This window comes from Lethenteron reissneri, chromosome 43 (genome assembly GCF_015708825.2).
Source record: "Lethenteron reissneri isolate LAM-NWPU_2019-01 chromosome 43, ASM1570882v1, whole genome shotgun sequence".
Taxonomy (NCBI): Eukaryota; Metazoa; Chordata; class Hyperoartia; order Petromyzontiformes; family Petromyzontidae; genus Lethenteron; species Lethenteron reissneri.
This window is the reverse complement of record NC_083821.1, coordinates 158,380-172,347: the sequence shown is the minus strand read 5'-3', so window position 1 is coordinate 172,347 and position 13,968 is coordinate 158,380. Positions and strand designations below refer to the sequence as shown.

Genomic DNA, 13,968 nt, shown 5'->3' with positions numbered 1-13,968 from the left:
CAGTATATCCTAGTGGAAGCGCTCGCCTTGCTCCTCCGAGTCCGCTCCCATGTTCTCCTTGAATTTATCAAGATGAGCATCAAGGACATGGACTTTGACGGACATCCTACAGCCCATTGTGCCGTAGTTCTTCACCAGAGTTTCAACCAGCTCCACATAAATTTTGATTTAAAGCTTTCGTGACTGCAGGGATTCATATTCTTGGTTCTTTCGGTATAGTAACGTAGAAGGGAAATACGACGTTTCGACTGCAACACAAGCAATCATCATCAGGTGTGAAATCCACAGCAAGAAAATTTTCTTCTACGTGACTTTACCGAAAGAAACAAGAATACAGCTCCACATAGTTTTCGACCTTGTGATTGCCCAGGAAGCCACAAACCACTGCGACAAAGCTGTTCCAAGCCATGTTCTTCCTTACTAGTGAGCTTCTTAGGGAATTCATTGCACTCCAGGATCTTCTTTATCTGTGGTCCGACGACGACACCAGCTTTGACCTTTGCCTCAGACAGCTTCGGTAAGAAGTCTTGAAGGCACTCGAAGGCTTCCGACTCCTTATCTACAGCTCTGACAAATTGTTTCATAAGGCCCAATTTGATGTGCACTGGTGGCATCAGCACCTTCCGGTGGCCCACCAAGTGGCTCCCACTTGACGTTGTTCCCCCACACAGAGAACTCGGTCCGCTGTGGCCAGTCCCGCATGTGGTAGTGTGCCTTGGTGTCACTGCTGTCCCAAAGGCAAAGATAGCAGGGAAACTGGGTAAAACCGCCTTGTAGACCCATCAGGAATGTCATCATTTTTAAGCCTCTGATGACCTCCCAGCCGTATTCATCATAATTCAAGGCATCCAGCAAGGTCCTGATGCTGTTGTAATCCTCTTTGAAGTGCACCGAGTGAGCCAGGGGAAGAGACGGGTACTTGTTACCATTATGGAGCAGCACGGCTTTGAGGCTCATGGATGAGCTGTCAATGAAGAGGTGCCACTCATTCTGGATACAGGCGATTCCGATTGCCTCGAACAGACTGGTCACATGTGGCAGAAGCAGAGCCCATCTTGACGGGTGAAGAAGCTGCAAAACGGTTGGTGACGCTTCCTCTGATCTCTAATCCAACAAGTTCCACTGCTTGAGCCTAGACGTCAAAAGCTCGGCATTGGACTTGGGGAGACCAAGACCTCCGATCAAGTCGTTGATGTATTTTTGGTTGGGATAGGACGGGTTTCTCTCCTCAGCTCCACCTCTGAAATTGTCATCTGGATCTACAGACGGCTGCTCTCTCTGTCCAGAGGAGTAGGTACGGGGAGCTCATGACAGTGTGGCACTGAGGCGATGGATGAAGGAAGGTCCGGATACGTGATAGCAGGTGCATTTTTGCCAGTCCGACGTTTGGAAGGGTCCACCATGCAGAAGTAGCAGTTGCTTGAGTGGTCAGTGGGTTCCCGACAAATTCTTGGGATAGCGAACTTCATGGCTCTCTTTTCCCCTCTGTACCATACATTTATTTCACCCATGACTAATGTGTAAAAAATTCTCGTAACATTTTTCAGAGATGATATATTTTTTCAATAACATTGGAAATTGTAAAACATTTTAAAATTAAAAACTTTAAGAATTTAAAAAAATGTAACAAATTTTATAACATTAAATTCCGAGCAACAATTGTACATCTCACCTCCAAAGTTTGTTTGCATTGTTCGCAGGTGAAATGAGGTGCCCAGGGTTTGTCTTGATCCCCGACAGGCATGCCGAAATATTCCTTGTAGGCCTCACACATCTCAGCAGATGCTTCCACAGAATACTTTTCGCTCTTGTCTTGATAAATTGGCTTAAGGCCCCTGTATTTATACTACTATTTATATTACTGGAAAGTTCTAGAATGTTCTAGAAGTTACTCCGAGTTTTCTCAGCACTAAAACTATCTAGAATGTTTTGGAAAATAGGTAAATTTATAAATATCACTGTTCTGGTCACAAAGGAAAAGTTTGTGGGGAGTCATCGTTTTCTGTACTTTTGAGGCAGAAGCAATTAGCAAATAACACTTACTACCCAGGGACAAAAAACATTGTTACACAGTGTCTTCAGCCATGTTAGCTACAGTATGTACGACTAACTCGCAAGGGTATAGGCCATTGTGTGTCGGCGTCAGGGTTTAAATTTGCCAAATTCGGAGAAAAAAGTGCGTGCAGGCGCCCCCTAGTGGAGGCGTGGAGGCGCCCCTTAGTGCAGGCGCCCCTCGTGGAGGCGCCCCCTAGTGCAGGCGCCCCTCGTGGAGGCGCCCCCTAGTGCAGGCGCCCCTAGTGGAGGCGTGGAGGCGCCCCCTAGTGCAGGCGCCCCTCGTGGAGGCGCCCCCTAGTGCAGGCGCCCCTAGTGGAGGCGCCCCCTAGTGCAGGCGCCCCTAGTGGAGGAGCCCTCTAGTGGAGGCGCCCCCTAGTGCAGGCGCCCCTAGTGGAGGCGCCCCCTAGTGGAGGCGCCCCCTAGTGCAGGCGCCCCTAGTGGAGGCGCCCCTAGTGGAGGCGCCCCTAGTGCAGGCGCCCCTAGTGGAGGCGCCCCCTAGTGGAGGCGCCCCTAGTGGAGTCGCCCCCTAGTGGAGGACCTCTTGACGTGTCGTCCACCCGCTCCCCCCAACACCTTTGGGGACGGCTACGTCATTACGCATGACACATTTGACGTCACCACCGGCTATTGCCACAGCGTGACGTCGCGATACTGATTCCTCACGTGTCATGACGTCATGAAAACGAATTCAGACACCGCGTGACGTCCTTTAGAAGAAGTGACGTCACGTCCTGATCCCACCGCCGCCGCCTCCTCCTCCGCCGCCGCCGCCGCCTCGGCTTTGTGGCCCCGTACCGAGGAGCGGCCACGTGCACCGCGACCAGGGAGCCCCGCTCCGGACCCCCCAAGGCCCCCTCGGTCTCCGTGCCGCCGCCATGGGCGCCTACCTGACGCAGCCCAACGTGGAGAAGGAGTCGTGGGAGCGCAGCTCGGGCCGCCTCTCCTTCGGCGTCTCGGCCATGCAGGGATGGCGCGTCGCCATGGAGGTAAGTGGGACCCTGGAGGACGTGACGAGCCCTGGGGGACGTGGGGGGCCCTGGGGGGCGTGGGGAGCCCTGGGGAACGTGGGGGGCCCTGGGGGACGTGGGGGGCCCTGGGGGACGTGGGGAGCCCTGGAGGACGTGACGAGCCCTGGGGGACGTGGGGGGCCCTGGGGGGCGTGGGGAGCCCTGGGGAACGTGGGGGGCCCTGGGGGACGTGGGGGGCCCTGGGGGACGTGGGGAGCCCTGGAGGACGTGACGAGCCCTGGGGAACGTGGGGGGCCCTGGGGGACGTGGGGGGCCCTGGGGGACGTGGGGAGCCCTGGAGGACGTGACGAGCCCTGGGGGACGTGGGGGGCCCTGGGGGGCGTGGGGAGCCCTGGGGGACGTGGGGGGCCCTGGGGGGCGTGGGGAGCCCTGGGGGACGTGGGGAGCCCTGGGGGACGTGGGGAGCCCTGGGGGACGTGGGGGGCCCTGGGGGGCGTGGGGAGCCCTGGGGAACGTGGGGGGCCCTGGGGGGACGTGGGGAGCCCTGGGGGTCGTGGGGAGCCCTGGGGGTCGTGGGGAGCCCTGGGGGTCGTGGGGAGCCCTGGTGGACGTGGGGAGCCGTGGGGGACGTGGGGGGCCCTGGGGGTCGTGGGGAGCCGTGGGGGACGTGGGGGGCCCTGGGGGTCGTGGGGAGCCCTGGGGGACGTGGGGAGCCCTGGGGGTCGTGGGGAGCCCTGGGGGTCGTGGGGAGCCCTGGGGGACGTGGGGAGCCGTGGGGGACGTGGGGGGCCCTGGGGGTCGTGGGGAGCCCTGGGGGTCGTGGGGAGCCCTGGGGGACGTGGGGAGCCCTGGGGGACGTGGGGAGCCGTGGGGGGCGTGGGGAGCCCTGGGGGTCGTGGGGGGCCCTGGGGGTCGTGGGGGGGCCTGGGGAGCCCTGGGGGTCGTGGGGGGCCCTGGGGGTCGTGGGGAGCCCTGGGGGACGTGGGGAGCCCTGGGGGACGTGGGGAGCCCTGGGGATCGTGGGGAGCCCTGGGGGTCGTGGGGAGCCCTGGGGGACGTGGGGGGCCCTGGGGGACGTGGGGAGCCCTGGGGGACGTGGGGAGCCCTGGGGGTCGTGGGGAGCCCTGGGGGACGTGGGGAGCCCTGGGGGACGTGGGGAGCCCTGGGGGTCGTGGGGAGCCCTGGGGGACGTGGGGGGACGTGGGGGGCCCTGGGGGACGTGGGGAGCCCTGGGGGACGTGGGGGGACGTGGGGGGCCCTGGGGGACGTGGGGAGCCCTGGGGGACGTGGGGAGCCCTGGGGGTCGTGGGGAGCCCTGGGGGACGTGGGGGGACGTGGGGGGCCCTGGGGGATGTGGGGGGACGTGGGGAGCCCTGGGGGTCGTGGGGAGCCCTGGGGGACGTGGGGGGACGTGGGGGGCCCTGGGGGACGTGGGGAGCCCTGGGGGACGTGGGGAGCCCTGGGGGACGTGGGGAGCCCTGGGGGTCGTGGGGAGCCCTGGCGGTCTAAGTCTGCGAGATCAGCCAGGGGGTCTCGCGGGGTCCCCTCTGGCGGGGTCCTCTCTGGGTCCTCTCTGGGTGCGCTGTGCTCGTGGTGTGGTAATGAGGGGGGGGGGGTGCTCGTGCTGTGTGTGCGTATGGCACCTTCACAGGGGGTTTGCCGCGATGTTTCGTGGTTATTGTTGGTGTGTCATTGCTGCTCCGTGTGTGTTGATGGTATCAGTTGTGAACATTGTGATGCGTTATGTTGGTATGGTATGCTAATGATGTGTTGACGGCGTGTGCTGTAATTAATGTCATGTTAGCGCGTTAGTGTGCGAGTTTAGGTGGTGGTTCGTGTCTTTTATGTTTACTATTCTTCAGATTGTTTACCCAGGAAAGCCTCGCCGAGTCGCGAGTGGTTGTTTCAGGAGGATCCGACCACACGATGCTTTCCTCTATATATTACAATTAATTAATGTATCGAGAAACGTGTCAATGGTTTCGATGTGTATTTTAGCGGTGTACGTTAATGGGGTGTGTTGATGTGCCGTGTTGTGGGGTGTGTTGGAGTAGCCATGGTATTAGCCTGTGTCGATGGTGGTGGTGGTGAGTATGGACGGGGTGTGTGTTGTTGTTATATTGTTGGTTGGTGGTGTCCGTGTGCTGTGCCCGGGATGCGCGCCTCACAGGACGCGCACAGCTGCCTGCCGGACCTGGACTCTGAGACGGCGCTCTTTGCTGTCTACGACGGCCACGGAGGTAAGGATTGGAGGCACGAGCGGTGGTGGTGGGGGGGGGGTTCTGACGGTGACGCGAGACGCAGGGCCTCAGCAGCACCTCCTGGTGTGTGATTGCGTCTTGCGCAGGTGCCGAGGTGGCACAGTATTGTGCCAAGTACCTACCGGATGTCATCAAGGAGCAAGCGGCGTACAGGGACGGCAAGCTGCACAAGGTGAGAAACACTCACACGAGACAAGGGGGGTTGGGAGCATGGGATATGGGGTACAGGGACACAGGAATATGAACACATGGTGACAGTGAAATGGAGAAGTGAAAAAACACAAGGCATGGGACATGAGGAACCGGAGACACAGAGACGTGGGGTACGACACAGAGACGTGGCAACACGGAGACACAGGAGCAAGAGAACCGAACGGGAAGAGGACACGGGGACACGGAGACACGGGGACACGGAGACACGGGGACACGGAGATACGGGGACACGGGGACACGGGAGCAAGAGAACATGAGGGGAAGGGGACACAGGAACTCGGGGTCACCGCCGTGTAACTGAGAATGTCGCTGTCTGCAGGCGCTGAAGGACGCGTTCCTGGCGCTGGACGCGCGTCTCACAGACGCTGCCGTCATCCGAGAGCTCAAGGCCATGGCCGTGCACGACACGGGGAAGGGTGGCACTGAAATGGCCGACGAGGACGATGGTAAGAAGGGTGTGAGGGTGAGGTGCATTGTGGTGATGTGAGGATGGTGGTAATTACGTGTTATAAAGGGACATTGCTTGACATGTCACCTATTTTTCCTTTAAAGACTACAGTTTTATTGACGAATGTGTTCGGTTTTTGTTTGTATACGAGTAGTGCTGTATGTGTGAGCACCCGTGTGAAGGAAAAATGTAAGTGAAGAGTGAGTACTGCATGTGTGAGCACCCGTATGAAGCGTGTATTATACTGAAGTGGGTGTGTATGTATGTTGAACTTCTTGCACACCGCACATAACCAATCATGCTAATTGGAGGTTTATTGCATATAATATATTAAAGTGAAGTGTACTGTGTAATTCCTGCTTGCATGGTGTAGATGAGTGGTGAAGTATCGAGATTACGTATATGAGTGGAGTGCGTATGATACGTGGTCGTATATATGTGGAGAGTACGGAATTGCGTGTGTAAGTGCCCGTACGCGTCCGTGTCTCACTCTGGCCCTTCCCCAGTTGATAACGAGGAGGCTGCCCTCCTCCATGAAGAGGCCACGATGACGATGGAGGAGCTGCTGCGGCGCTACGGCCAGGGTGGCAGCGCCGCCCGGGCACGCAAGGGCATCCCTCCCAAGCCAGAGCACGACGGTCTCAACGGGGAGGGCAGCAGCTGCCCCGGGGAGGCCGGGAAGGAAGCGCCGTCCGACGGGAAACCCCACGGTGCCGCCGCCGGCGGCAACGGTGTCCCGGAAAAATCGGCACCAGAACCGGCAGGCGCAGCAGACGCATCCCCGGGGAGTAGTGCCGGCCGTTCGGAAAGCAGTGGCGGTGGGGGAAGCACCGCCGCGTCAACGGACGACCAATCGGGCACATCGGCAGCACCGCCGGCTGCGCCATCATCGTCGGCAGCGACCAAGAAGGGTGCCGGCGCGGCCGCTCGGAGCGCCCGCTCCGCCACCAAGCCGGTGTTCTTTGAGGACAGCGACGACGACTCGGACGCAGACAAAGCGAGCAGCGACGAGGTGAGACGAGGGGAGTGATGGGGAGCCAACGACGAGGGCGTGTGGCCATGTCTATACGTGAGAGTGAGCGTCTGTGTCTGTACGTGTGTCACAGGATGAGGACAGTGAGGATGAGAGCTGCAGCGAGGAAGAGGAGGAGAGCGAGGAGGAGGAGAGCGAGGAGGAGAGCGAGGATGAAGAGGATCCTGATGATGAGGACGTTGGGATCCCAGGAATGGAAATCAGGGAGGAGGTGACAAGGGCTCAAGGGGACTGAGGAGATTTCCAATCAAGGATACCCAGGGGCTCTTATGGCCTCGGGATGATGTCCAGCCCAAGGTGGCCTGGGAAGCTCCTCTCACAATGAGCCTTGGGTCCTAAGCTCAAGTTGATTGGAGCAATTTTACTGAAACAATATTGGCAGCAACAATGTCCTTGTTCTTGTTTATCGTGGACTGCAACATATTGTATAGTGGCACGACAGTGACGGTTGAGTGTTTGTGTCACTGCACATATCTCGCAGCCTGGCTGTGATAGCGGCACTGTGGCGATGATGGCACTGTGGGTTTTATGCGGGAGATGCATTCCAAAAAGAGGCGCATGAACCCAAATAGCATAAAACGAACTCCGTCACCCGACCCATAATGCCCCACACCGGACAGCTGACTGCTTAGTGCATACAGTACAACAACAATGTCCTACATCCGACTGTATAGCCACATCTGAGTGACTTCAAACCACATGTAACGAATTTAGGGTAGAAGTAGGTTAATTGCATTTACGTGAAATCACGGAAACCTAACCCGCTTAAAGAGAGGGAAACCTGTCCTGTTCTATGCTGTCTCCCAGCTTGGCTGTAATGGCACCGTCACGACGGTGCCGTGCCTTTTTATCACCGTTTGTGTCACGACGTTTCTATGTTTTGCTTTCTCCAAGCCTGGCTGCGACAGCGGCACCACGGCAGTGGTGGCGCTGTTGCGTGGGTCGCAACTCGTGGTGGCGAACGCAGGAGACTCGCGCTGCGTGGTGAGCGGCGCCGGCGGCAAGGCGGTGGAGATGTCGTGCGACCACAAACCTGAGGACCAGGCCGAGCTGGAGAGAATCTGTGCGGCGGGGGGCAAAGTGACGATGGATGGGCGAGTCAATGGGGGGCTCAACCTCTCTCGTGCCATCGGTATGGGCCCCCAAAAAACGAAGCCCCCTTATGTGATTCAATGTGTGGTATGGTACCTTATGTGCATGTTGCTGTGTGCGAGTTGTGGTGTTTGTGTTACGCAAGGTCAAAGTTATTTCCTGCTCATTTGAGCATTAAGGCGGTGCTCATCTGTTTACAGTCTTCAGCCAGCGGTGAAAATTCCACATTCTTATGGCAGGGGTATCTCCATAGAACAACCACTTTTGACTTTCCCAGAAAATGATAGATTTTTTAAAATCTCGCAATGTGATAGGCTGAGTCACCTCCCAAATAGGGTTTGAACTCGCAGTCTTCCAATTGTGAGCTGCTCTACCACTGAGCCAACTGTTACGGTGTGCTTGTGCTTGTGTGTGTGCTGCACTCGGTGGGGAGTGGTCGTGTAATGGTTCGAGTGCTGCGCTACGAACCCGGCAACCACGGCCAACACCAGTGACAATTATCTGAACCGGTCCTGGGTCTTCTCTAGGTCGACTCCGCATCAAATGAGTACCTGCGGTGTGTAAAATTATCGGCACTGGGGAGGCAAAGGCGGCCGGGCGTGGTGCTCGCCACCCATCCCCTCGTGCATCGTGCTGGCCTTCATAGGTGCTCGGTAACAGCACTTACCCCAACAGTCTGTTAAGGCTATATAGGGGACTCGCGGGAAGTACCCAGCATTGCCTGGGCGAAAAAGACACACACACGTCAACTTACACACACAGACATGGACCCACACACGTAAATGCATCCACTTACATATACATCGACCCACACACATACACATCGACTTGCATGCGCACACACACACACAGCGACTCTCAATGGCAATGTTTACACATCGCACCAGGTACTCATTTGAGGCTGAGTCTACCTAGGGGAGGACCAGGACTGGGTCAGATAATTGTCACTGGGTGTTGGCCGTGAGCGGGAATCGAATTCGGGTCGCCGAGTTCGTAACGCAGCGCGCTAACCGCTCCACCACCGCACCCCACACACACACATCGACTTGCACACATCGACTTGCACACACACTAATGGACTTACACACTCACATCGACCCACGCACACATAGACTTAGACACACACATGGACTTAGACACACACACATGGACTCACATACATGGACTCACACACATGGACTCACACACATACATGGACTTTCACACACACATACATCGACGCACACACATATATCGACTCGCTCACACATGGACAAAAACACATCGACTTACACACGCACATAGTGCCACACACGCACACATAGACCAACACACACACACATCAACTGACACACATCGACCCACACACAAACACATCGACTTACACAAACACATGTCGACTTACAAACGCACACATTGACTGACACATGGGCACACACACACCGACTAACACACACAAACACATCGACTTTAACACACATACATACTCAAACGCACATGGAACTACGCACACACATGGACTTACACACACATCGACTGACACACTTAAACACACCGCACACACATACACACGGACATACACAAACAAACACAGCGACTGTCACACACACACACGGACTCACACAGACACAACGCACACACATATGGACTCGCACGCACACTCTAACTTTTATATAGACTAAATAAGTTTGTAAATAATAGTTTTCTATGTGCGTGACTTTAGCGAAAAAAGCAAGGGAGAGGGGAAAAAATAATAAGTAAGTAATTAGGAGCGACTGCGAGGGTGTTCTGCCATTTATGTGTAAACATTTGCCAGGAGCAAGAGCGGCAAATTAATGAAAGTCGACGAATACAAAATGAACCTCACCCACCTGTAACTATGAGCAGGTGCGCACCAATCAAGCGTAGTTAACATAACGTCACTGCTCAACCCCGTACTGAGGGGCCAAGTGTAAATATGGAATGAAGACGTAATTGAGAATATTGGTTTGCCCCTGTGCAGTAAGTGATATTGCTTATGCCTCGAGTACAGAATAAGTAATATTTTAAAAAACTTTTTTAAAAAACACGCTTTTATGAAATGTACTAGTAATGGCAGAACTCCATGACTCCAGGAAGTGGCCCCGAAGCTTTGCATAACGTAAGGCACCGTGGCCAATTACAGCCAACGTCAGTTGACCGTGGACAATTAGACCCAAGCCGAAGCATAACATAAAAAAGAATGTAAATTTTTTTTATGATAGAATATAGTATTGTCATCAATATGACATAAGTATACCAAGTTTGCAGTCGATACCACATTGGGAAGTGGGTTAAAATTGAGTTACAAGATTTGAGGATACAACAACGACAACAGTGAGTTAAAAGAAAGCGTGTAAAAAGGCTATTATTCATAAACATTGCTTCATCCCTGTCATGAAATCTTGCCTATAAAAGGCAATTTATAATGAGTCAACAGTCATGGTAATAATTGTTTGAAGGGAGCTGTAAGTCTGTGTGTGTTACCTTGTGCAGTATCCACATGAAAGAGAATTCCCCTCTCACCCCCACGGAACGCGTGTGCCTGCGAGTTGGTAGGGTCGAGCACGTGCTATGCAAGAAATGAATAACCCAAAACAGCACTAAATCGCTAATTAAACTACTTTAAATGTGACGGATGCGAAATCGGAATAGCGCTGGCTCCGCACGGGGCTTATGGCGTGCTACCTGGGTACTTTGTAAAACCGTGTACCCCACGGTTCGCGAGCCAAATCCTTCGCAAGTTTCGGCCACACACAGACAAAAAATGCCTTTTTTGGTAAGTTCTTAAAATTTTCTGCAACGTATGTCATAGTGTGTCATATGGTGTGCCTCACCATAACTTCTTGGCAATTGTGGTATTGATAGGTACTCACTAAAAGCACTCGCCCCAGCAGTCTGAGGATCCACAGGGGATCTGTTTGAATGTGTCGCTGTGTTGGTGTAGGGGACCACTTCTACAAGCAGAACGCCCTGCTTCCCCCAGAGAAGCAGATGATCTCGGCACTGCCAGACGTACGGAGCCTCACGCTGACGGAGGAGCACGAGTTTATGGTCATCGCCTGCGATGGCATCTGGTAAACGGCACTGGCATGCGCGCGTGTGGGTGTAGTGGTTAGAGCAATGCGCTATGTACCTGAGTTCGATTCCCATTCATGGCCAACACCAGTGACGATTATCTAAACCGGTACTGGGCTAGGTCGACTTGGCCTCAAATAAGTACCACAAAGTCCTGGCCACCCATTCCCAACTGTGTTGTGGTGGCCTACATAGGTGCTCGCAAACAGCACTTACTACAAAAGTCTGTTAAGGCTATACGGGGGGATCTTTGCCGTGTGTGTGTGCACGTCTGCATGTGTGCGCATTCGTGTACAATTACGCAGCAGCAGTAGCATACCATGAAAATCCATCGTGCCAAAAACAACGACAGGAGGTGTGTGGGGTTTGTAACTTTCTGACCCGCCCCGACTGGACATTTGTGAAAAAGAGCTTAATAGCTCATCGGATTCCTCCAGTAATACATATTCTGATGCTGTGTATTGCTGCGTGTGTGCTAGTCGTATTGATGGTAGTGTGCACTGGTGGTGGTATGTATTGATGTTACTGTATGTTAATGTATGATATTTGTGTCGTTTGATGTTAGTGCTTGTTGTTGATGTTTTTTGTTGATGTGGATGCTGCCAGGAATGTGCTGAGCAGTCAGGAAGTCGTTGATTTTGTGTCCGAGCGCCTGCACCGGCGCGATGCTCAAGGGAACCTGCTGACTCTATCGGCCATCACGGACGAGGTGTGTGTACCCTGCCTCTACACGCGCGTGCACAAACACATAATTGTTTAAATACACACATTCCCCTTACACTCAACAAGGCACACTCTAGCAAGCTTGCCATTTTTCGCTCACCCATGCGTTTGTGTGTGTATCTGTCTGCGCCATGCTCCATAAGCTGCTGGACCAGTGCCTGGCTCCAGACAACACTGGCGACGGCACCGGCTGTGACAACATGACATGCCTCATCGTGACGTTCACCCTGCGGCCTGGCTGCCCTGCTGCTAGTGCTGCTACTCCTGCCAGCCCCCTCCAGGAGAGCAACAAGCACAAGCTGGAGTCATCCGTGGATGGGGAGGAGGAAGGGGAGAGAGTAAGCGATGGGGAGGTGCGACAAAAAGAGAAGAGGGCCCGTACAGAGGCATGATGGGAGCGTGCGGTTTGTGCAGGTGCTCAGCCACGAGGGGGGAGGAGGCAGGAGGGAGCAGAGGTCGAATTGACAGTCGTGCACACACACACACAAGGGTCCAGGCAAACCGTTGGCCATCGTGAGGCATCCATTCTGCATTGAGGCTGCGCGCGCAAAGTTTTTAAATGGCTGCGTCCGTGCGTTGTGGAAGCGTTAGCTGATTGCTGATGCCGAGGAGTCACGATGTCGGTGGGAGCCATCACAGGGTTAGTGCAGCATCCAGGCACCTTGCTCAGGAGAGCCTTGGCGGTTGATGCGTCGGGGTCACCCAACACCCCTTTGCCCCTTGTCTCCCCGCGCGTCCCCAGTGTGTCGCCGTGGATGCAGACTGTGAGATGCGGGCTAACGGTTTGTAATGTATCTCATAAACCCTACGCTGTCATCGCCACTTTATCTACGCCAAGCAGTGTAAGCTGTCCGTTCTGTCTCCCTGTGATCGTTTACCTGGGCTGGCATCGAATTCTTGTTGCCTTCTGGCCTGTGATCTCGTACCCCCTGACCCCATGCCCACTCCCTGTAACCCTGATAAGCAGTTGAGCCTTCCTGGCAAGTCGGTGTCTGTGCCAAGTATTCACCACAAGGTTTAATTACTCGGGTTTCTGATGATAATTGAACAGATGCCTCAGGCCAAACGTGAGCCTCACGAGGAAAGCCTGTGTTTAAGTCCGTGGCATTGTTGGCTGTGCGGTTCCAGCCTGGCCCAGTGCTGGGGCGAACCCTCACCCGAGTTTTTACAGGGAGGCTGTGGTGTGTGTTAGGCGTCCGTGTGTGGTTGAGTGGTGTCTGGTATCTGCGTGGTGTTCGTGTGGCGCGAGTGTGTCCATGCGGTACATTACGTCCTGTCGGGCAGAGATGGAACATTTCTAAATTACATGTAATGTAAATATGTAATTTAATTACATTTGTAATTGGTATCTAAATTACACACGTTAAAGTAATTGGTCATTTGTATCTACATCACATTTCCTCCAGTAAATTGTAATTTGAGTGTATTTTGCCTGCCTTGCGTTTGAATGGATGGAGTTTTCACTCCGCAGACTCCGTTTGTCGCTGCCCCTCATGTCGCTCAAACACCGCAGTCCTTTTCCGTGGAAAACGCTCCCATGAAGTGAGGTTTAAAAACCAGACCAGGCTGGTGGGGTAATAAGTTTGGGTTAGGAGCTGGGACGAGGAACCTCTCGATGGCCCATGGATTGATTTGCGCTGGGTCTCTCCGGGCCGGCGACCCAGGGAATGTCTCTCGCCACATCCAGGATCCCTCTCGTGAAGGATGCGGCTCCCAGTCGCCTGCCTTCTCTCGTCTACCGATGACCTGGAAAATATTCGGTGAAAAATGAGGCCCTGGTCGTGGTCCCAGGGGGTCGGCATTTTGTTGAGGTTTCATTGAGGCTGCAATGAAGCATTGTGAGGTCTCATTGCTGCAGATTTGTGTTTGACCTCGGACCGGTTTTCTATGATCGTGGCAGTGATGGCGTTAACGCCATCACTGCCCTCGGATGAAGGCAGCGCGCTCGCTCCTCCCTCCACTCGCGATGATCCCATTCCAAAGTCTCCGCTAGGAATGACCAGGTGTGTGTCTCGGCCGGTTCTCGTCTCGTCAATAAAGGATTCGTGTTTTTACTCCACCGCGTTCTCTCGGTTCCTTTACAGGCATGGGGCCTGTGGC

General features: G+C 54.8%; 1 protein-coding gene across 1 annotated transcript; it reads left to right on the top strand.

Moving 5' to 3' along the window:
* Positions 1-2,772: 2,772 nt before the first annotated feature.
* On the top strand, positions 2,773-13,922 carry PPM1G (protein phosphatase, Mg2+/Mn2+ dependent 1G). The gene is made up of 10 exons (XM_061569306.1): positions 2,773-3,041; positions 5,194-5,263; positions 5,371-5,456; positions 5,817-5,943; positions 6,452-6,957; positions 7,052-7,189; positions 7,873-8,110; positions 11,015-11,144; positions 11,752-11,854; positions 12,012-13,922. The coding sequence occupies exons 1-10, from the start codon at positions 2,931-2,933 to the stop codon at positions 12,258-12,260; spliced, it is 1,758 nt and encodes a 585-aa protein (XP_061425290.1). The 5' UTR covers positions 2,773-2,930; the 3' UTR covers positions 12,261-13,922.
* Positions 13,923-13,968: the final 46 nt, after the last annotated feature.